Source organism: Trachinotus anak, unplaced genomic scaffold (genome assembly GCF_046630095.1).
Source record: "Trachinotus anak isolate AG129_WGS33_773 ecotype Australia unplaced genomic scaffold, CSIRO_AGI_Tana_v1 ptg000017l, whole genome shotgun sequence".
Taxonomy (NCBI): Eukaryota; Metazoa; Chordata; class Actinopteri; order Carangiformes; family Carangidae; genus Trachinotus; species Trachinotus anak.
In genome coordinates this window covers 2,667,403-2,691,686 of record NW_027273868.1, presented here as the reverse complement: position 1 = coordinate 2,691,686, position 24,284 = coordinate 2,667,403, and the positions used below count along the sequence as shown (strand labels likewise).

The 24,284-nt window shown below is 39.7% G+C and overlaps 2 protein-coding genes and 1 long non-coding RNA gene across 5 annotated transcripts; 1 reads left to right on the top strand and 2 right to left on the bottom strand.

The window, feature by feature from the left end:
- Positions 1 to 985: 985 nt before the first annotated feature.
- On the bottom strand, positions 986 to 7,484 carry LOC139634789 (apoptosis regulator BAX-like). The gene is made up of 6 exons (XM_071501438.1): positions 7,185 to 7,484; positions 6,921 to 6,951; positions 5,956 to 6,120; positions 5,710 to 5,848; positions 3,998 to 4,102; positions 986 to 2,280 (listed from the first exon to the last, which is right to left on the bottom strand). Exons 1-6 carry the CDS (start codon positions 7,210 to 7,212, stop codon positions 2,143 to 2,145), a joined length of 606 nt encoding a protein of 201 aa, XP_071357539.1. The 5' UTR covers positions 7,213 to 7,484; the 3' UTR covers positions 986 to 2,142.
- Positions 7,485 to 10,752: 3,268 nt separating this feature from the next.
- On the top strand, positions 10,753 to 13,002 carry LOC139634790 (location of vulva defective 1-like). 3 transcript variants are annotated; one of them, XM_071501440.1, is made up of 5 exons: positions 10,753 to 10,962; positions 11,307 to 11,555; positions 12,074 to 12,145; positions 12,454 to 12,718; positions 12,816 to 13,002. In XM_071501440.1, the coding sequence occupies exons 3-5, from the start codon at positions 12,074 to 12,076 to the stop codon at positions 12,824 to 12,826; spliced, it is 348 nt and encodes a 115-aa protein (XP_071357541.1). In that variant the 5' UTR covers positions 10,753 to 10,962; positions 11,307 to 11,555; the 3' UTR covers positions 12,827 to 13,002. The 3 variants fall into 3 exon arrangements, with proteins under 3 accessions (XP_071357541.1, XP_071357542.1, XP_071357540.1); XM_071501441.1 differs by lacking the exon at positions 10,753 to 10,962 and having other exon boundaries at positions 10,972 to 11,555; XM_071501439.1 differs by lacking the exons at positions 10,753 to 10,962; positions 11,307 to 11,555 and having other exon boundaries at positions 11,571 to 12,145.
- Positions 13,003 to 22,527: 9,525 nt separating this feature from the next.
- On the bottom strand, positions 22,528 to 23,968 carry LOC139634817 (uncharacterized). Its single transcript, XR_011694077.1, has 3 exons — positions 23,619 to 23,968; positions 23,370 to 23,503; positions 22,528 to 23,290 (listed from the first exon to the last, which is right to left on the bottom strand). It is a non-coding gene; the product is annotated as an uncharacterized lncRNA (long non-coding RNA).
- Positions 23,969 to 24,284: the final 316 nt, after the last annotated feature.

Below are 24,284 nucleotides of genomic sequence, written 5' to 3'. Positions count from 1 at the left end.
GTCAAAGAAAAAGTCCTGTAATAAATCGTTTATTACATTTTACTTTTCCATCACTGCAAAATCAGTCTATAATGGTGATTTGTTGAGAACATTGCTGTCACTTTGCTGTAATAAAATGTTTTTATTTGTTTTGTATTTCAATAAGCACATTATAGTGTATTATAGTGATTTGTTCAAAACAATGCTGTTGATATTTGCTACATATACATACATGTATATATATGAGACAATGTTAATTGTATTACAAAAGGTACCAATAAAAGTATTGTTAAAGTATTGCATTGCTAAGCAGTACTGGTAAGAGTTGTGGTATGGTAAAAAAAAAAAATATATATATATATATATATATGTATATATAATAAATCTCCATCTAACCCCTCCTGGGGTGGTGTGTCTTCCTGCAACTCGAAGCCTGGGAGTTTGAGGGTTCTGCGCAGTATCTTCACTGTTCCTAGAACTACGCTCTTCTAGACAGAGACCTCAGACGTTGTACCTGAAATCTGTTGTAGTCATTCTCCCAGTTTGGAGGTCACAGCCCCCAGTGCTCCAATCACCACTGGTGCCACTGTTGTATGTATATAAATATATAAGTATATATACACATATGTGTGTGTTTGTTTGTGTATGTGTGAGTGTGCCCATGTATATGTCATGTACTAGTGCACTATGACTCTTTGTTTTTGAGAAAAACCCAGCTGTAGTTTCCCATGGATACATTAACACTGAATAATTACATAAAATCAGAACAGCACTGATGGAAACTTGTATGACAAAAAAGGTCTGTAAATACAATTGACTCCTATTGCTTTTAAACTGCCAAAAAGGACCAGTTTTTGTCACTTTAAATACAAATCTGATTAAGACTCCTGGAGTACCCTGATTTTTTATTTTTGGCTTCATCTTTGGTGAAAAGCGACTATTCAACATTAAAAATCACAGCTCTAATAATCCTAAATTTGATATTGTACAGAATTTCTGTATCAGGATGCGGTATTAACAAGGTAGAGACTTTATTCACAGAGGGAAAAGAAAACCATTTCATGGATGTGTTTCACAAATCATTTAGGGAGAAGTCATGAATAATCATGTGCAAATAAACTGTTAAACCACTAAACCAGCCAAATAAAGGGATTCTAAGCAGGACTTCATAATTGCACCATGATTTTACCAAGAATACTGACAAAGACAAAAAAAAACAAAAGAATAAAAAACACACCTTTAAACCATGCATATTTTTGTGTCTTGTGCCACGACAGTACCATTAGAATCAGACACTTAATACACAAGATATTTCTACTGGCATGTTATAAAGAAAACTCCATTGAAAGTTCATTAGGAGGGGATTTCTTATTGGCCGGTAGTGCTGCATGGATCGGCTGTGATGTCATCAAAATCTGCATGTAGGCATAAATCATCCACCGGCCACCCACCCAACCGTATTATATTCCATGGTTTAGAGACCCACGCCTGATCACACATTATCATTATTTCTCTGTGGGATATTACACAGAAGTAGGCTATTTTAAATAAACATGTAATTAAAATAAAAGTTCATTTTAGGTCTGAATCTCACTGCTACTTCACAAACACAAACAATTTAAAAGCTCATAACGTTTGGCCACTGCACAAAATAAATAATAAATCATAATGAGTTCGGCGCTCCAAAGACATTTTAATTCGTGCCTGACAAAAATTAAACTTAAAACATGTTCACATTTCAGACAATCTAATTCATATTGTCCTCATATATTATATATTATTGTACCCACCTGCAACCCATAAGCTGTTCATAATGTAAATTTTTATGAACTGGCTTTTAGGAACCGCAGTGCCCACAAATGTAACTGCACATCCGCACATCACTAATGGCCAGTGTGAACAGGAGAACAGAAAAAGAACAGAAAAACCTGTTTCAATGTTCAGATGGACACCTGTTATTGTTTCATACAACATACAGTACGTCTTTGATTTAAAATATGTGACTTGGATCTTTCACACATTGTTGTCTCTTTCAAGTTCTCGTGTTTTGCATAGATAACATTAGAGAGGTAGAAAAGTAGAGTAAGAATAAAAAGCCTGTGGTAAACACTTTATAGTCTTATCATTATGATGTCTATGTGGGTATGCACATATGCCTCAGAGTCATCTGATCAGTTTCCAGGTGATGAAGCTTCCAAGTCCCAGGCCAGCAACAAAGATGATGATGAGAGACAATCTGTGAGAGCTCATGAATGACATGCTCTGCATGGATGCCATTGCCAGCTCAGAGAAACTGCTGATCTGTGGAGAGAGACAGACAGACAGACAGACACACACACACACACACACACAAATTAAACACTTCCAGGTACAATGGAGCCACAGGAACTTTAGTGAATTCCACTTTCTGTTAATCTGCTGAGTGTTTGATGCTTATTTATTTCAATATCAGTATATCTGTCTGCTTGACATGAAACAGCATCTTAAGTTCTTTGTTCTTATACAGTATGCAAACAATTGAACTATACTTGTGTCTCACTGGAATGAAGAGAGGATACAGTGTTTATTAGCTAATGAGTTAAATCGAATAGAACCTAGTAAACAGAAAATAGGCTTTCGATTAATATTATCAATTATATAGTTAAAATAACCTTGGGCATCTGTACCACCTGAGCTGGTACTCCTCTAAAACTGCGCACCAGGTTGAATTTCTCACAACTAATTGGCAACAGGTCAGTAGATGATTGGGTATAAAAATAAAAAATAAAAATAAAAAAAGAGTCTCTGTGCAGTTAAGTTTAAGAGAGGTTCACCACTCCGTGAAAGACTGTGTGCGGAAATAGTGCAGCAATTTAAGAATAATGTTCCTCAATGCAAAATTGCAAAGAATTTGGGATTTTCAGCATCTATGGTTCATAATCAAGATTCAGAGAATAACAGAGAAATCTCTGTGTGCAAGCGACAAAGCCGAAAACCAATATTGGATGGTTGTGATCTTAAGGTCCTCAGGCAGCACTGCACTAAAAACAAACACCATTCTATAGTGGAAATCACTGCATGGGCTCGGGAACTATCTGAAAAACATTGTCTGTGAACACAGTTTGTTGCTGCTTCATCCACAGATGCAGGTTGAAAGTCTACCATGCAAAGAAGAAAACATATCTAAACATGATCCAGTAAGGCCAGTGACTTCTCTGGGCTCGAGCTCATTTAAGATGGTCTGAGGTGAAATGGAAAACTGTCCTGTGGCCTGACAAATCAAAATTTCAAATTCTTTTTGGAAATCATGGATGTTGCGTCCTGTGGGCTACAGAGGAGAGGGACCATCCAGCTTGTTATCAGCACACAGTTCAAAAGTCAGCAACTGTGATGGTGTGGGGGGGCATTAGTGCCCATGGCTTGGATAGCTTGCACATCTAGGAAGGCACCATTTATGCTGAATGGTATATACAGGTTTTTGGGCAACATATGCTGTCCTCCAGACAAAATCTTTTTCACAGAAGGCCTTGCATATTTCAGCAAGACAATGCCAAACCACAGTCTGCACATATTACAACAGCATGGCTCCACAATAGAAGGGTCTGAATGCTAAACTGGCCTGTCTGCAGTCCAGACCTGCCACCCACTGAAAACATAAACAAAAAAATATGACAAAGGAGACCCCGAACTGTTGACCAGTTGAAATCCTACATCAGGCAAGAATGGGACATTTCACTTTCAAAACTCCAGCAACTGATCTCCTCAGCTCCCAAATGTTTACAGAGCGTTGTTCAATGAAGAGGTGATGAACACAGTGGTAATCATGACCCTGTCCCAACTTTTTTGAAACGTGTTGCTGACATTAAATTCAAATTGAGAGTTTTTTCTTCAAAAAAAACAATAAAATTTCAACATTTCATATGTTGTTTTTGTTCCATTTTCAGTTAAATATGGCTTTACATGATTTGTAAATCATAGCAGTCTGTTTTTATTTACATTTTACACAGTACACAGTGGAATAAATGAAGGCCTGACATACCCATCCTCCATGTTCCTGAATCCAGCCCAAGAGATTGTTTCTGAAGAAATCAACAGTCCACATTAGGATCTCCCTCACTGACTGAGGAAGATGAGCTTCCACCATCTGGTGGACACACAAACACAAGGTTTATACACCAACCTGCTGCTAAACCAGGGATTTGATTTCAATTACATTGTAGGATCACTGGAACTCAGCTGCAACATGAAGCACTTTTCAATCCACATGTTTTCTTGCACACAAAAAAATCCTAAATGTAAACTATGTGATTAAATTATGACATACATGGAGCTTGTAACTTCAGTGTCACTTCCAGTGAAGTGACAAAAATATCAGATCTGTGTGGATCAATGAAGAGACTGAAAACAGAAATGTCAGATTCAGGGTTTTGTTCTTTTGAGCTTGAACTGGATCTCTTTTAATGGCATCATCTTCTTGTCTCCTCTTCTTCCGCAATAGTTTAATAACACCAACTGGAGAGTTAGCTCTGCCAGCTGTTTATCTTCCTCAGCCATCTCTGAATATTAACATATCAATTTACTTTACATAACAATAGTTATCCAAAACCTTGCTCATTACTGTGCTGCTCTTACAGCCTCAATTCTTCTGCTTCTTCTGCTTTCAGGATTTCCTGCAGCCGTATGGATTTGCAACTATTTTGAATTAAAAGCATGCGTGAGGTGCAATGCTGATAAGGTCTTGCCCACAGTTGGTTGTCACATTTGACTCATGCAAAACATTACAACAAGAGACCTGAAGCTGCCCGAGTATAATAAAATTAGACTGAATTTAATTTAGGAGGGGGTTAGTTGTCCAAAATATTTATCTCTACTAAGTCTTGACATTAAAGGTCCCATATTATACACTTGATATCCATAAGATACAACCGTGGTTTTAAAAACCAAAAACCATCACAGTGTAACTTTATATATCCCTTAGGCTTCTCTCTGGAGCTCCACTGGTGAGCCAATCAGAAGCTCTGAGCCTCTCTTCTGATTGGCTGACTGTTTTCTGAGTGATCAAATAAAAATATAGCAGAATTCATATCAACACTCAGGGAAACCAAATCATACAAGGTTGGATGGCGTCCAGGTGAGCTGGGCTTGGGGCATGACTGAGGTTGGTGACTGCTTTGCTGTGACATCACAAAGTTACAGAAGACCTGATGGCTCATTTTAAGGCTCATTTTCTGAATACAGGCTGTGTGCATTTCTCCGTGGACAGAGCGATACTTTCATAGTATTTATATACGTTAACCTGCTTTATAATTTAAAAAAAAAAAAAAACATGGAAATCTCACTTTATACAATATGGGATTCAAAGTTTTGAAAAGAGAAAAGAAAAATGTTTCAACCAAAGTGAAATGATAGGGTGTTGTTGGCCATTAGTTCTCAGTCACGGTGTGGAGTATGCAGAACTCAGTGCCCTGTCAGTCTCATTCATACTACTCAAAGGGGAGGAGGAGCCGATTTATTGGAAAATAAGGATTTTTGTAACACATGGGTGGTTAAAAATGAAAAAGTAAAAAAAAAAAAAAAAAAAAAAAGATAGGTAGCCTGAGTAATGATATCCTCACAGCTGAACAGACAGAAGACTGACAAAAAAAAAAAAAAAAAAAATCATGTCCATCCTCATTCTAGAGCAAATCACAACACTGTACCACTTCACATCTTCTAATGACCCATTCTGATCTGCAGAAAAAAGGAACCTACCCTGACAGCCAGCCTGCCAGCAACATAGAAGAGCACAGCGATCCTCTCCCAGGTGATCCCATGTTCAAACACTTTGTGTGCTACTTCCTTAAATCTGTCCCACTTGGAACCGGAGCCTTGTGCCACCCCATCTATTGCACTACAACAGAGAAATAAAGGAAGACAGGTACAGTTTAGGTTTAAAAAAATTCAAAATGTGCCATTCAAGTTTTAGTATTCTACCATAAGCTCTCTTCAGAGACTCACTCTTGGAACTCCTTGTCGCCCTGCACTCTGTCACCAATGATGCGAATCATTTTGCTCAGCTGGTTCACCACCTTCTGCTCCTGCTCAGTCTGCACTTCCACAGTCAGTGGAGTGAGTGGTGGGACATCCTCTGAGGGTACATCCTTCAGCTCCTCCTCTATGACCCTGGAAGGGAACAGAGTTAAAACCCCAGCCCTAGGGGAGCAATAGGGGGACGGTTCCAGTCTGCATAAAGGGGCATGTTGGGAGACCTCAAGTGTCGTTGGTGAAGCTTGAATGAGTTGGAAAATAAATATAACTTACCCAGAGCTCGTCTACGGATATATAAATTATCAGACGGCTTCATAATTACACGTCAGACGTGCTAACGTTAGCTTCTAGTTCAGACAGACTGACGGTTATGTGTTGTCAAGCAAGAGAAAAAAGAATTTTAATAATGTGATAAAACATGCAATTAAGTGATTAAGAAAAAAAATAATCATTTAACAGCCCTAAATAAATGCCTTTTTGTTATTTAGTTTTTTGTTATTAGCTAAACTATTGAAGCTGATCTGTACTGTAATATTAGGTAGGGCTGTATTGGTTAGTTGACTAATTGTTTTGTTTATTATCATTTTATTGTGTTGTAAGATGAATACCTATGGGTATTTAACCTAACCTAACCTATTCAACAAAACAAGAAACGTCACCATGAGCTCTGAATAATTGTGATGATGATTTCTGTAAATTTTTTGACTGAATGATCAATAGATTAACTTAAAAAATATTCAAGAAATGAACTGATAATGAAAATACAGTTTGCATTGGTTGTAGCCCATAATATTAAGTACAATAAAAACTTTGAATTTAAAACAATAATGACTGTTAGTTTTGGGATGAGATTTCATTTTTTGCTTTTCATTAATCTATACGTTGTATACGTGTGTAAAACAATTTCAAAATGAAAAGTAAATAATGGATCTTACTCTTTGATCAAGGCCTCCCCTATCCTCTCATCTGTGGAGATATAGAACCAACATTAGTGTAAATAAAACACGTTAAAAAGACTGAATTATTGACAGTGTAATAACCATGGACTCTACACTGTTACAATGTTGTCACAGTGGTATCCAGCTGATAGGTACAACCGCAGGCGGTAGAAAATGCAGCAATGAAAAACGGTTTTGTTACTTGTGTTACTTTAATTTGACCTCAACTAAGAGTTGAAGTGGGAGCCCTATCAAACTTACCGGACATGCCGTTTCCTCCACACGCCATTGTTTAAAGAAAAAAAAACAGCCGAAAGAAACTCAGAGAAACTCTCAAAAACTCTGCATCAGTGCGTCAGTGTCACGTAAAACCTGTTTTCAAAACTTCAGTCGTCGATGAAAAACAGACCCAATGAAAGACGCACACAATAAAGTCAGCTGCAGATGTTTTTCGAAATGAACAATCAGGCACAAGTCGATAAAAGCCGCAAGTGAGAAACAAAAATAGAAACTGATACTGGGTCGACTCTGGTCGAATGAAAAACTTTCAGCGCAAATGGGTGGTGCAAATGAATTGTCCGGAAATGAAATACGTCCGTGTTGAAACCTTTCCTTGTGTTGCATTTCAGGATATGACCGTCGCATAATGTTTATTTTATTGACTACAATTACTGGAATGTAGCCTACTTAGCACTCAGATAAGACTTTTCTATCGTAAACTGATTGGACTGTGATCTCTCTATCTGTGATTGAATTTAATCTTTAAAAGTGGACTGATAATTTATGAGCCTCGCTTCTGAGACTGTCGTGTTGTAGGCTACTGGCTGTCGAAGCAGCTGGCAGAATAAATGTCAGACACCTTGTTCTCTGACTGATTACTGATGTTTTGTGAACGTGGTTATTTATTTTATCGCTTCATCTTTCTATGTATTTGAATAATTTATTTCCCTGTAGCCTATTTCTAGAGGTAATGGTCTTGAAAAAAAGGGAAAAACAAATAAATAAATTATATGTATTCTCACACACACACACACACACACACACACACACACACATACACACACACACACACACACACACACACACACACACACACACACACACACACACACACACTTTCAGATCGCTCCAGAGATGTTCGATCAGGTTCAAGTCTGGGCTCTGGCTTGGCCACTCAAGGATTCACCTCGATGTAATCCTGTCTTGGAGGTCCACAGACAATTCCTTGGACTTCATGGCTTGCTTTGTGCTCTGACATGCACTGTCAACTATGGGACCTTATATAGACAGGTGTGTGCCTTTCCAAATCATGTCCAATCAACTGAATTTACCACAGGTGGACTCCAATCAAGTTGTAGAAACATCTGAAGGATGATCAGTGGAAACAGGATGCACCTGAGCTCAATTTTGAGTGTCATGGCAAAGGCTATTAATACTTTAAAAATGAATTTAATCCATTTTGGAATAAGGCTGCAACATAACAAAATGTGGAGAAAGTGAAGCACTGTGAATACTTTCCGGATGCACTGTATATCATTTGGCAGCTCGTGCCGGTTCAGGGGAGGTCTCAGTTGATGCTCTATGATATTTTTCACCCTCCAATTCAGCCCAGAGGGTTATGCCTATCAAATTTGGAAGCTGGCCAATCAAATTTGGAATTAACAGCAGGTGCCCCACAAAAAGACAACACATCACAGAAAACACAATTTTCAGCTATTTTGGGGCTGGCGAACATGTCTTTAGGGTCAAATCTGACGTAACTCGCGGCGTTACCCTTCAAATCCTGCCTACCATATTTGGAAGCTGGGCTACCAAATCTGGAAGCTGGCCTACTGAATTTGTAAGTAAAAAATAATATACATATTAATAAATGTATAATAAATATTATATTTTATACAATATATTATATTATATTATATCTATTTTCCACTCACCTATCCTACCTGAAAAGTGTTTAATTGACAAGGTATCCAGCATATAAACAGCCCCGCCCCCCGTGTGTGCTTTTAGTACCTTGGACAAAACTTGCCATTTGAAGAGCAACATTGCATGAGGCAGATTTTTTCATGAGCACAAAATGGTGAGTAATGTTTTTGTATGACTTACTTTTCAGGTTGAGGTTTTGTAGTTCGATTTTGTAATTAGATTTTGATTTTGGACCGATGCATGCAGTTTTGTTTCGGAATTAACCATTTAATTACCAAACCGTACATAACATTTGATTGTCATTATCTGACATTGTAAATAAGATACAGAGGTGATTCAAAATGTAAAACAATCAGAATCATTCGGTTTAGGTTAATTATTTTATTTCGGTAGTTTACTACAGTTAATTACCAATTAAATGTAATGTGATTAATTGAGATCAGTCAGATATATTTAGGCTTTTCTCCCCAATTCTCCTTATTCCGGCTCACCCCCAGGCAAGACCCCCCAAGTCCACAAATTTCAGACAATGTGGAATTTGTGAAAAGTTTGTGGGGAATTTAAGCCCCCAATTACTGATTAAATGTAATCCAGAAATGTGTGTCAACCAAACTCCATTGTGCACAACATTTGATTGTCATTATCTGACACTGTAAATAAGATACAGATGTGATTCAAAATGCAAAACAATCAGAATCATTCAGAGAATAATTCAGTTTAAATTACTTATTTTATTTCGGTAGTTTACTACAATTAATTACCAATTAAATGTAATCCAGAAATGTGTGTCAACCAAACTCCATTCTGCACAACATTTGATTGTCATTATCTGACAATGTAAATAAGATACAGAGGTGATTCAAAATGCAAAACAATCAGAATCATTCAGAGAATAATTTGGTTTAAGTTACTTATTTTATTTTGGTAGTTTACGACAGTTAATTACCAATTAAATGTAATGTGATTAATTGAGATCAGTCAGATATATTTAGGCTTTTCTCCTTAATTCTCCTTATTCCGGCTCACCCCCAGGCAAGACCCCCCAAGTCCACAAATTTCAGACAATGTGGAATTTGTGAAAAGTTTGTGGGGAATTTAAGCCTCCATCTCAAGTATGTGGAGAAGGTTAAAAACCCACATAAAAAATCCCTCCTCATTTGCTGGGCCAGTGGACGGTGAGTAATGATTTCAAATGCTATGACTTTATAGATCCCCAGCCAAGGCCTTTAAGTCAATGGGAAATATACTGAACTTTAAATTCCTCCTGATGCTATGCCATCGGTATGTTAATGTGTAATGTGAAATAAAATTTGATTAGAAAAGCAAGTTTTAAGGCCATTCCATTTGTCATGAATCCCATTTATGTTTTTACAGGATGAATGGAAAATTGACTTGTCCAGTCTGCGATAAAAAAAATTTATCCAGACTGGACAAGCACCTTAGGGACATGCACTGCCTGTTCCAACATGTAAGTAAAAATTTAAAGACAACCAGAAATGGAGTGTCCCTCTCTGTCTTCAAAGTTTCTGTCATTTGTATTTGTTTTCTCTCCTGTAGTTTGTGCTTCTCCTCTGTCTCTCTCTCTGTCCACATTTGGCAGGTATCTCTGTTTCTGGAGCAGCTTGGATCCAGATCCACCACTACTCATCATTACTATTAACCACTGTTATCTGTCATTATCATTGATAGCACCATTACCTATACATCTGTTCCTGGTCTCTCTCTCTCTCTCTCTCTCTCTCTCTCTCTCTCTCTCTCTCTCTTCTCCTCTCTCCTCCCTACATCCCCTCGTTCTCCTCTTAAACCCAAATGGTCAAGGCAGACGGCCACCCACCCTGAGCCCGGTTCTGCTGGAGGTTTCTTCCTGTTAAAAGGGAGTTTTTCCTCCCCCCTGTCGCTAAGGGCTTGCTCTTTGTGGTTCTAGTTCTAATTCATATCATTAAAGAAACAATTTTTTTTTCCCCAGAAAACATTAGGAACCTGTTTGACTGGGCTCAGGTGGAGCTCCTGCAGGGGTACCTCGCAGGGTACCTTGCAATAATGAGCGGCCACCGGCCTGTGGTCTTCATGACACTTACAAGAAAAGAATTCTCTGAGGCCGAATCTGGTGTGGGTGAGTTAAATGCCAGATAATTAGTTTCATGCTAATTCATGCAAAAAAATTGTAGTTGAGGACAGATGGTGTTGTTTACTGTGCAGATTGTAAAGCCCACCAAGGCATTATGATTTGTGATTTTGGGCTATATGAATAAAATTGATTTGACTGTCACCAAGTGCTTGCTCTTTGTGGGAACTGTTGGGTTTTTCTCTATAACAAAGTAAGGACTTGGCCTTACCCTGTAAAGTGCCTTGAGATAATGTATATTCTGATTTGGCGCTATACAAATAAAATTGAATTGAAATTGAACTGAATTGACTTGATGAGATGTGTTTGCTTATGTTTCATGTGTATTTTAGGTTGAAAACCACAAAACACAAAAGTCCTTTGGGCATGCCACACTGGCTCTAACTGCAACAGAGTATCGGTAGCTCTCTTCATATATCCAGACCACGGAAAAGGCCTGCCCATCTGTGGAGGAAGTTTACCATACGAGGAATGGAAAACCACAGAACAAACTGTCAGAGTGCTTTAATCTGGCTTGGACAGATGCTGGGCTCCCTGGACCAGTGACATTCAACAAAATCAGATCCAGTGTCAGCAGTCAAGTGAGTAGGACATAGTAGGCTGGCCTAAGAAATAATTATTTGTGTCATGGTGAACAGGGATGATGGTGACTTAAAATTATTTTTTGTTGTAATGCAAATAAGAATATAAGCGTGTTACTAAGTTGTTTTAAATTTCATTTTTTTTTAAAGCAAAGGACTTTTTATTTTAGAGAGATTTAAAAATGTACATTTAAAAAAAATGTGAAAAGGTCTCTTTTGTTTCAGAAAACAATGTTATGTAAAAATGTAAAAATCTATTGAAAGATTTATTCATTAAAACTCTTGTCTAAGTTGGATTTGGAGTTTGGTGATTTACCATAAATTTTAGTTTGGACCTTTTTGCCCCAAAAGTCATACAATACTATATTAGTATTTTAAATGTCTGTGTAATATTCAGATTCTCTGCTGTAAAGAGTGTCAGTTTAATACTTTTCTAGTGTAACAATCATTTTAAAAATCAGTTATACTCTCTTCCTGTTTTTGCTGCGGAATTTGCACATCACATGCATCCATGTAAGATGCACCTGAGGTGTGCATCTTTTGTGGGCAGTGCTCATTCTGTGGAGACACAGAGCAGAGATCATCAGATGGTAAGTTATTGCCCAATGATATATATATCATTTTTATTTTTATATATATTATTTTTTAAAATAGGGACAGTACATGTTAACAAATGTTGTAATGTAAACTTTCCAGATTTATTTTTGCTGCTTTACATGTTTTGTTCTTGTGCAGGGCCATGGTGCAAAGCAAATAAATTATAGACATGTACACACTAGTTGGGCAAGCTCTCAATATAAACATTTATGAAAGTAAAAACTCAGCTTTATCAAACTAGAATTACTGCTGAAACTTATGGTTCATTACTGTTGTTTTGTTTTATTCATTTCATTTGCAGTCAGCAATGTCATCAGGGCTAGATCCCCACCCTACCGTCACCTCATTCACCACCTTCACCAACATCGTCACTTTCACCACCAACATCTCCATCAGCTCCACCACCTTCACCATCATCACCACCACCAGCATCACCACCACCACCTCTACCACCTTCACTATCATCGCCTCCACCATCTTCATCCATATTACCAACCCCACCCCCCCAATCACCACCACCTCTGCCAGCCTCACTACTACCATCAACCTTAATGCCAACAAACTTGGTAGGAATTATGTACAGCACAATTTATCAATAGATCAAGTCTGATGTGGTCCAAGAAATGCAGTATATTAAGGTCACTCTAAAAATATATTCTTCAGGCACAGAGTGAAAAAATGAGGAAGAGGGTGAAGAAGAAGATAAGGAGGAGCTGTAGGAGATGGCACTCCGGACCATCCCTGAGGACAGGGAGCTGTCACCATCCTTGTCATGCTCCTCAGATGATGACATAATTATTTTGGGTTCTGATCAGTGAACTGACAAGGGACCCAAAAAGACCTGGGTCTAATGAGGTTTTTTTAATTATTTTTTTAAATTAAGTTAAAGTTAAGAGTTGCAAGTTACATTGTATTTAATTAATAAATCTATGTTGCCTTCTTAGGTCTTGAATCTTATTCATTTAACATAAGATAAGATAAGATAGCCTTTATTAGTCCCACAGTGGGGAAATTCACAGTGTTACAGCAGCAAAGTGGCAGTGCAGAGAACAGAAAAGCTGCAAGAAACTGTAATAACATATTTAGGAAGATAAATAATAACAATATAATAATATACAAAATACATAAATACAAAAAATTACATATTTACAACAACAGTAGCAGCATTTGTGGGATATTGACAGATGTGTGAGGTTGTTACGGTGGTGAGTTGTCCATTCCTGGTGTGTGTGTGGTTACTGAGCACAGTGTTTGTTGTAAAGTCTGACAGCAGCGGGACGGAAAGACTTGCGGTATCTCTCCTTCACACTCCGTGGGTACAGCAGGCTGTCACTGAAGGAGCTGCTCAGTGCTGTCAGAGTGTCCTGCATAGGGTGGTATCAACAGGGATGATAGCTTCGCCACCATTCTCCTGTCGCCCACTACCTTCACTGAGTCCAGGGGGCATCCCAGAACAGAGCTGGCCTTCCTGATCAGCCTGTTCAGTCTCCTCCTGTCAGCAGTGGAGATGCTGCTGCTCCAGCAGACCACAGCGTAAAAGATGGCTGATGCCACCACAGAGTCATAAAAGGTCTTCAGGAGTGCCCCCTGCACCCCAAAAGACCTGAGTCTCCATAGCAGGTACAGCCTGCTATGTCCTGTTTTGTAAAGAGCATGAGTGTTGTCAGTCCAGTCCAGTTTATTGTTCAGGTGAACACCCAGGTACTTATATGAGTCCACAATCTCAATGTCCATTCCCTGGTGGTTTGAGAGTGTTTGTGCCTGCAGAAATCCACCACCAGTTCCTTGGTTTTCCCCCGTGTTGATCTGGAGGTGGTTCCACTGGCACCAGTTCACAAAGTCCAGGGTCAGTTCTCTGTACTCCCTGACATCCCCATCAGCATGAGGCTGACAATTGCAGAGTCATCTGAGAACTTTGCAGGTGGCAGTTGGTGAAGTTGTAGGAGAAATCTGCAGTGTAGAGGGTGAAGAGGAACAGAGCCAGAACCGTTCCTTGCAGGGCCCCTGTACTGCAGACAATCCTGTCAGACACACAGTCCTGGATCCTCACATACTGTGGGCGTTTGGTGAGGTAGTCAAGAATCCATGTGGTGAGGTGGTGGTCCACCCCCATGCACTCCAACTTGTCCCTCAGGCATTGGCATTGGTGTTGTCTACACCAAGGCTGGTAGATGAACTGAAACAGGTCCGGCGATGGGCTCACCAGGTGCCAAAGATGAACAAGGACCAGTTGCTCCAGGGTCTTCATCATGTGGGATGTCAGTGCCACCGGCCTGTAGCCTTGAGCTGATGCCATCAGGACCCACTGCTTTCCTTGGCTTAATCCTCCTGAGTTCCCTTCTCACCTTGTTTATTGTGAGGGACAGATTGGAGCAGGGTGACTGTGTGCTGGAGGTGGTGGTCGAGGGGGAACGGCAGTGGACAGGGGATGAGGTGGAAGTACAGGGTAACTGTGAGCTGAGTGATGCTTGGGTGGAGCTCAGAGCCCAGACAGTGGTGGCTGCGGCAGGGAAGACAGAGTGGGGGGAGGGGCCCACTTCCTATTCCCCACAGGCTTGGAGTTGGGTCCCTTGTAGCCTGAGATGGTTTTAAGGCCCCTCCAGGCTCTGCTGACATTGTTCAGCTGCAGCTGGTTCTCCATCCTCCTCCTGTAGCTGTTCTTCTCTTCCCTGATTTTTCTCCTCAGCTCCCTCTGTGTATCCTTCAGCTCCTCCTTGTTTCCTGACCTGAAGGCTCTCTTTTTCTTCTTGAGGAGAGCCTTGATGTCAGAAGTAATTTAGGATTTGTTGTTGGATAAGTACCGTACAGTCTTGGTGGGAATGGTATTTTCCACACAGAAGCTGATGTAGTCTGTTATACAGTGTGTCAGGCTGTCAGTGTCTTCCCCGTGGTCATCACAAAGTACTTCCCACAAAGTTGAATCAAAGCAGACCTTTAAGGCCTCCTCAGCCTCGTCAGACCATCTCCTCACTGTGCTGACTGCTGGCTGCCTGTATACAAGAGGTTCATACACAGGGAGGAGGTGCACCACCTCATCACCTCATCACCTCTCCATCCCCAGGGGAGGGAGAGGTGATGAGCTGTATGCCTCCTTAGTGTTGGCATACAGTAAGTCCAGTGTTTTATTGTCTCCGGTGGGGCATATGACATACTGGGTGAATGTGGGATGTGGAGTCCAGAGTGGCATGATTAAAGTCCCCAGAGATAAGGAAGAGGGCATGAGGGTGCTGCGTCTGCAGCCTGCTGGTAGCTGAGTGGAGGACATTGCATGCTGCATCCGCGTTAGCAGAGGGGGTAATGTACACTGCTATCACAATAACATGCGAGAATTCTTTCGGCAGGTAGAATGGCCTCATGCTAACAGCTAGCAGCTCAACGTCTCTACTGCAGAGTTGCTCTTTGATAGTAATGTGGCCAAGGTTACACCATCTATCATTCACAAACACAGCCAGTTCCCCTCCCTTCCTTTTACCACTCTCCTTTGTCCTGTCCGCCCGTATCAGCTGAAACCAAATCCAACGCACCCCTTTGCCTGCGAGTTTGGTGCCCCTTGCTCTCAAGATGGCCGAGCGGTGCCCCTGAACACACTTGCAAACAGGTTTTCTGGGCCTTGCCAATGTGGAAGCCAAGCTTTCTCCCCCATCAATCAGCATGTGCGAGTCGCAAGGTCCTGATTTTGACATATATCATTCAGCAGGTCATGTTGGTTCAGGGGAGGTCTCGGTTGCTATTCTATGACCTTTTTCACTTTCCAATTCAGCTAGGAGGGATTTGCCTATCAAATTTGGAAGCTTGCCTACCAAATCTGGAAGTAAGAGGAGGTGCCCCATAAAAAACACAACAAATCAAAGAAAACACTATTTTCAGCTTTTTTGGGCCTGGCAAACAAACCTGTGGAGTCAAATCTGACATAACTCGCAGCATTACACTTCAAATCGCTTCTGACCAAAGAAGGACACACATGAAAAGTACTCTCCAAGAGCTTTTCCAAAACAGCGCCTGGCTCCTCTCGGCAACCTGTTTTGGTCGAGTTATGGGGGCTCAAATTCAGTGCTTTAACTCATGAAGTAGTCAAAATAGTTTCATAATCGAATGGGTAACTAGTAATCTAATCTATAATAGTTATATATATATAATATTTAATATATAATGTAATTTAATTTACATAATGTAATATATATATATATATACATATATATATATATATATATATATATATATATATAGATAGATTATATATATATATAATCTTTTTTCCAGTCACCTCTCCTTTCTCAAAAGTGATTAACTAGCAACCTGTACAGTGTGTAATTAGCCCCACCCCCTGTGTGTGCTGTATTGACTTGGAAAAAATTTCCTGTTTAGTTGAGGAGCAGACACGCATGAGGCACATTTCCTCAACATCAGAGCACAAAGTGGTGAGTAATGTATTTATATAATTGTATTTTGTAATTAGATTTTGTTTTTGGAGCAATGCATGTGGCTTTGTTACGGTATTAACCAGTTCATTACCAATTAATATTAACCAAACTGTATATATCATTTGATTATCTTTATCTGACATTGTAAATAAGATACAGAGGTGGTTCAAAATGCAAGACAATCAGAATCATTTGTAGAACAATTCAGCATGGGTTACTTATTTTATTTCAGTAGTTAATTACAGATTAAATGTTATCCAGAAATGTGTGTCAACCAAACTCCATTGTGCAAAACATTTGATTGACATTATTTGACATTGTAAATAAGATACAGAGGTGATTCAAAATGCAAAACTGCTCTATGACCCTTTTCACCCTCCAATTCAGCCAGGAGGGTTGTGCCTACTAAATCTGGAAGTTGGCCTACCAAATTTGGAAGTAAAAGCAGGTGCCCCATGAAAACACAACACATTACAAAAAACACTACTTTCAGCTATTCTGGAGCCTACGGGGTCAAAACTCACATAACTTGCAGCCTTAATTCGTAGTTTCAATTCGTTCAATCATTTGTTGAACAACTAGGTGTAGGTTACTTATTTTATTTCAGTAGTTTACTCGTTAATTACCAATTAAATGTAATCCAGAAATGTGTGTTAACCAAACTCTTTTGTGCAAAACATTTGATTGACATTATCAGACATTGTAAATAAGACACAGAGGTGATTCAAAATGAAAAACAATCAGAATTGTTCAGAGAACAATTCAGTGTAGGCTACTTACTTTATTTCAGTAGTTTGATTCAATTAATTACTAATTAAATGTGATGTTGTAATGTTGTTCTGATTTTCATGGCGACTTTCATGATCCATTAATCTTCAGTGTGACTGAACATACGCGTGCCTAAATTCATAATTTTAACACTTTATTTCCCTCTCCAAGGCCAAGAATCATCTCTCAGGTGAAGACTTTGCCAGGGGAGCCTGCACAATGTGCCATGACCTCTTCACTCCAGAAAACTCTGACTGTTCCTGGTCAGACCTCGAAGAAGAACTCAATGTGAGGGAACACAGGATGCATGCATTGCTGGAGGAGGCAAAGGATGGAAACGCTCTGACAAGCTCTTCCTCAGGAGAAGAGCCTGAATATTATATTGGTCCAGACAGCGACTCTGATCTGTCGGACGACGAGCAAGGAAAAGGCAGGAGAGAGAAGTGGGCTGAGAGATGCAAGAAGAAGCTCTTCTCTGAAAAGTTTGTGGGAAAGGGCAAAGGGGATGAGGATGAGGGGGGAGAGATAAAGGTGCAGGAGGAGGAGGGGAAAGAGAATGAAGAGGAAGAGGATAAGGGAGAGGAAGATGAGAGGGAAGAGTGCAAAAAGAAGCTCTTTCCTAAACACCAATCAGGGAAGGGAAAAGAAGGAGAGGGAAAGAAGGGTCAGGAATGAAAGGGAAAGGGAAGAGGGGACATAGGGGAAGAAGAGAAGCACAAGGGGCAGGAGGAGGATGGGGGCATGGGGAAAGGGAAAGGGAAAGGCAGGGAAGGGGAAGAGAAGACCCTCTTATTTACCAGCACCAAAAAGGCCAAGTTTCTCCCCAACTCTAAAAGCACCATCAGCAAGGCAGATGAGAGTTGGCCCCCAAAGGATTCTGTCTGAGAAAAAATTATTTGTATCATGGTGACCGGGGATGATGGTGACTTACAATTATGTTTGTTTGTTCTAATATAAATAAGAGCATAAATGTGTTCAGAAGTTTTTCCAATTTCTTTTTAAAGCAAATGCCTTTTTGTTTTAGAGAGAAACATATTTTCTAAAATGCGCATTTAAAAAAATTTAAAAAGGTGTTCTTGTTTCAAAAAACCAATGTTTGTTATGTAAAAATGTAAAAATCTGTGAAAAGATTTGCTGATGAAAACTTTGTTCTGAGTTGGATTTGGAGTTTATTACTCCCTGATGATGATATATGACTCAGGGGGAGTAGCCAAGTCAGACGATACCACTCTCATGCTACTGGGACAAAAAAAACAAGCTTTTTGAAATGACATACCAAATCTGGAAGCAGGCCGATCAAATTTGGAAGTAAGAGCAGGTGCACCATGAAAACACAACACATCACAGAAAGCACTATTTTCAGCTATTTTGGGGCTAGCGAACACACCTGTGGGTTCAAATCTGACATAACTCGCAGCCTTACCCTTTAAACTGCTTTTCAGAGTCAGTGCTTTCACTAATGAAGTATTCAAAATAGTTTCATAATCAAATGAGTAACTAGTAATATAATCTATAATAATTTTTATAATAATATATATATATAAAATCTATTTTCCAGTCACCTCTCCTACCTTAAAAGAGATCAACTGGCAACCTGTACAGTGTGTAATTAGCCCCGCCCCCTGTGTGTGCTGTATTGACTTAGAAAAAAACTTTAGTTGAGGACCAGACACACATAAGGCACATTTCTTCAACATTATAGCACAAAATGGTGAGTAATGTTTTTATGATCGTCTCTTCAGGTTGAGGTTTTGTATTTCAATTTTGTAATTAGATTTTATTTTTGGACCGATACATGCAGCTCTGTTTCTGTATTAACCAGTTCATTACCAATTAATATTAACCAAACCATATATATAATTTGATCATCATTATCTGGCATTGTAAATAAGATAAGGAGGGGATTCAAAATGGAAAACAATCAGAATAATTCGTAGAATAATTTGGCATAGGTTACTAATTTATTTCAGTAGTTTACTACAGTTAATTACCAATTCATGTAATTTTGTAATATTTTTGTGATTTTCATGGAGCCCTCCAACATCCATCAATCTTCACTGTGACTGTGAATGTACTCATGCCTGAATTCAGAATGTTAACAATTATTTCCCTCTCGAAGGTTCAGAAGCAGCTCTAACAGCAATGAGTCTGCCAAGGTGGCCAGGACAATGTCCCATGATGTCTCCACTCCAGAAAATGCGATGGAACATGGCATGCATGCATTACTGGAGGAGGCAGAGGATGGAAACACCGTGACAGGGAGAAGACCCTGAACATGATGATGATTCAGACAGCAACTCTGCAGGAGTGTCAGGAGGAGACTTTGCAGGAAAGGGCAAAGGGGAGAAGAATGAGGGGGGAGAGATAAAGGTGCAGGAGAAGGAGGGGAAAGAGAACGAAGGGGACGAGGATAAGGGGGAGGAGGATGAGGGGGAAGAGGGCAAAAAAGAGCCTAAAAACCATGCAGGAGAGGGAAAGGAAGGAGAGGGGAGGAGAAGTATCTGTCCCAAGAACCTGTTCTCCCCAACTCTAAAAGCACCAGCAGCAAGGAAGATGAGAGTTGGCCTCCAAAGGATTCTGTCTAAGAAATAATTATTTGTACAATGTGGATGGGGCTGATGGTGAATTAGAATTGTTTGTTCTAATATGAAAAAAATTATAAACGTGTTCATACGTTTTTTAAATTTTCTTTTGAGCAAAGGCAATTTTGTTTGAGAAACATGTTTTCTAAAATGCACATTTAAAAAAAATGTGAAAAAGGTGTTCTTGTTTCAGAAAACAATATTTGTAATGTAAAAATGTGAAAAACTGTAAAAGGATTTATTGATTAAAAATGTTTTCTAAGTTGGATTTGGAATTTATGACTGATGAATATGATATATGATGATGATGTTGATGATATATGACTTTGGAGTAGCCCAGTCAGACGATGCCACTGTTAAGACACTGGGACTAAAACAGGATTTTGGAAGTAACATACTGAATTTGGAAGTGGAGTCCTGAATTTGGAAGCGTGAATTTGGAAGAACATTAAATTGCATCTGTAATGGAGGAGGAGCAAGGTACAAAGGTGGAGTGGAGATATATGACTCAGAGGGAGGAGTCAAGTCAGACGATACCACTCTCATGCCACTGGCACTAAAACAGGCTCTTGGAAGTAACATACTGAATTTGGAATTGGAATCCTGAATTTGGATGTGTGAATTTGGAAGGAATGTACATTGCATCTGCACAGGAGGAGGAGCAAGGTACAGAGGTGGGAAGGAGATATATGAGACGGGGGGGGGGAGGGGGACCAAGTCAGACGATACCACCTTCATGCCACTGGGAATAAAACAGGCTTTTTGAATTAACATGCTGAATTTGGAAGTGGAATCCTGAATTTGGAAGGAATGTAACAGAGGTGGCCATATATGACATGGGGGGGGGGGACCAAGTCAGACGATACCACTCTCATGTCACTGGCTCTTGGAAGTAACATACTGAATATGGATGTGGAATCCTGAATTTGGAAGTGGAATCCTGAATATGGAATATGGAAACATCCATTTGGAAGGAATGTAAATTGCATGATTCCTCTCGGCACACTGAACAACATGTGCCGGGTTTGGCCCCGCAGATGGCTCACCCTGTAATATAATGGGCCAAAAGCCAAAAGGTGAAAAGTTGAAATTTGAGCATTTGTAACTTTGCCAAAAGAAACAGGCAGAGATGAGCCAAAGACTGTGTCTGAAAGAGAGGTTCCAGTACAAGAAGAGAAAAAAGTACCTTCAATTTCAAAAAGTTGTCAGAGGCCACCAAGGGAGTCTGATTTGAACATACTACAGAATGGTGGCTCTAAGCCCTTTAGAAATATTTTGTTCTTTTGTAGCACAAAAACATGTGGCATCAAGGTGTGAGGGTCACACCCCTTTTGCCTCTTTGAGCTGTTCAAGCACCAACGTTGCCGTACATCAAAATTCAAGTAACGTTCAGGTTGGACGTGGCTGGGAGGGTGATATACTACAGTTCCACACTCCTTTCTGGTCAACTTTTCACATACTCATATTTACCCAGGCCTGACATCACTTATAAGTGCACTTCCATGTTCCCTATACTCCCAATAACATACATTCCCAACTTGGTAACAGGTTCTCTAATCTCAGTTTAAAGTGTCCTTCCACTTTCCCCGATACTTCCGATAACATGTACTTCCAACTTGGTAATAGCTCCTTTAACATTAGTTTTAATCATACTTCCAGTTTCCCTATACTTCCAATTACATGTACTTCCAACTTGGTAACGAAACCCCAAACATCACTTTTAAGTTTGCTTCCACATTCCCAATACTTTAAAAAATTATGAATTTGGAAGTTGAAAAATGTGGTGTAAAGTGCCCCCTGGTGTCCTTAACACTGAAATACAACTTTGACTTCCAACTTCCAAATCTGAAGAAATACTGCCATCTAGTGGCTGGGAGGACCATATTTACATTCCATTTTCAAATTCCAAAATCAGCTTCCATCTTCCAAAAGTTTGATTCTAACTTCCAGAAATAAGGTTCCAGGCATCCCCTTCCAACTTCCAGATTGCCAGTAACTCTTTGTACTACTTTTGGAAGAAATTTAAATTTTTCGCTGAAACGGGAATCTGGATTTGGCCTTTACAAATTGCCTATAGAAACCTATGTTATAAATTTGGGTTTTCCTAACCCTAACCACAATCTCAGGACCATAACCCTAAACACGACCATCCCCCTGACCATTGACTAACACCAACCACTATTTCTATTTGGACTGTTAACCCTATCAGGCCTTCTGAAAATTAATTATTTATTTATTTTCCTCGTTTTGTTTTTTTAGGGGGGCTGGGTGACACTCTTTCAGGGGGACTGTGATGGAGAGAGCATAACTCGGCCACTGCTAGTCAGTGGCTGGGTAAACTTTTATCTTCCCTCATATTAGGTCATATTTGTTGTAATTTATTTCTACATTTTTCCCTTGTCCTTCTCTATCTTGAAGAAGTTTTTTTTTTCTTTCCATAACAAAAAAAAAAAAAAAAAAAAAAAAAAAACTCATTGGATGTTTTTTTTTCAGATTTCATGTATTAGAATCATTTTATGATTCATTAAAAACAATGAATCATAATTTTTCTTTCGATAAAAAATGAAGCTGTAAGGTGCTCAGACCGCTGAGCCAGGACTCCTTTCAACAGCTGTGGGAGAGTCTATTAGACAGGCACTTATGTGTTTATTTCTTTTCATTTTGGATATTATTCATTTTCATTGATATTATTCACCCATTCATTGGCCTCGACTGGGTGTGCCATACTTCAACAAAATAGTCAATGGCATATGAAAAGATCTACCCTAATAACAATGTTTGCAATACTACTACTGACTTTAAATAGGCTTCCATGTGGCGCCTCTACTCCTAACACCCCTTGCTCTTGTAAGTGATGTGTGTGCATCTCCTTCCACTCAGGACTGAATTCACAGACAGATGTGGTACTTTACAATTATTTATTTAACTCGGCACACACAGAAAAAATACAAAACAGAATAAATAGTCAATCTGTACAAAGGGTCAAAGTCAAATGTGAAAAAACAAAAACAACAAACAAAAGGTCTGCAAATCCTTGCTTTAAAAAAACCCCCAAAACATATCAACCAATAAAAACATTTTGCTTATGTACATTTAAAGTGTCAGTGCCACCAGTGCAACATCCTGACCACCGTGAATCCCCATCAACAGTGTCCCTCTGTGCTTTTTCGAGCCTTTTTGGCTGACATCCTCAGCTCCTCCATCACCTGCGAAGCCCTTCTCTTCTTTTTTAACTTGCTCTTGATTTTCTCTGCCAGAAAGTCCTGGAGAGATCTTGTTTCCCGGGGTTTCCAACCAGGAGGCCAGATGTTGTCCTTCACGCCATCCCTCTGGATCCGGAGAGCCTTTAAATGCAGGTCCTTTGCATCTGAAAATGAATATTTGGATTGAGAATTACACACGGCATGTCACCTCATTTCACTCATTCATTTGTCTTTGTGATTTACCTGTGCCAGTACGTCATGCTTTTTGGCATGGATGTGGTATCAGCAGTGATGTCTCTGCTTTGATTGCCAGTGGAGATGCTTGGATGGAACTAAGAGATTTTCTCAACAGGATCACCTGCATTTTTGCATTTTTCCTGTGACAAACACAAAACAGGTAGAAGTAACAAAACTAAGTCTGTTGTGTTTAATGGGTTGACAGCTGTAGATGTTTCACTGTAGTAGACATAAAATTATGAAATCACATGGTACCTAATCTAGCTGAGAAGTACAGCTTTTATCAGGCAGGTAGGTGGTGGAGAGTCTGAGCTGGTCAACCGGCTTGGTGGCTTCGCTGGATGAAGTTAGCTGTGCTGTGAAAGATATGACCCAGAACAGTGGCCGTTCCATTCTAATTTCTTCTATTGTGAGTAGCATCTTTGAGGCTGGTGAAGGAGGCGAGGAATAAAAAGTGCCAGGATCCACTGAGGAAGTAGATCCCAGGCCAGTTTGTGTTTGTGTGTATTTAATTTCAGCCTCTACACACTTGGCTGCTTGTCTGCTTTCCTCATAAATTGTTGCTTTTTTTTGAAGGCATGAAATGAGCGTACAGGGATCCTGTGTTCCAAACATAACCACTGCAGCCTACAAAGTATATCAGGGCTTGAGTTCCCTGCTTTAATACCAGCTTCAGCAACAACACTCAGTTCATGGGGGGACCAGTACCTTCTCCATCCAGCAGGAAGGACCATAGACTGTGTTTGCAACACCTGGTTGTGCTCCTCTCCCTGAAAATCTCCCAGCTCCTCCTCTTCTTCATTGTCAGATGGGAGATTCTGTCTGGTGCTCTGCCTCTCATTTTGGTGGTGAGAAGGAACTGGCCTAGGCTGACTTTGCTTAATTTTGAAGGGAATGTCAGGGTGCAGTCTGTACAGATTA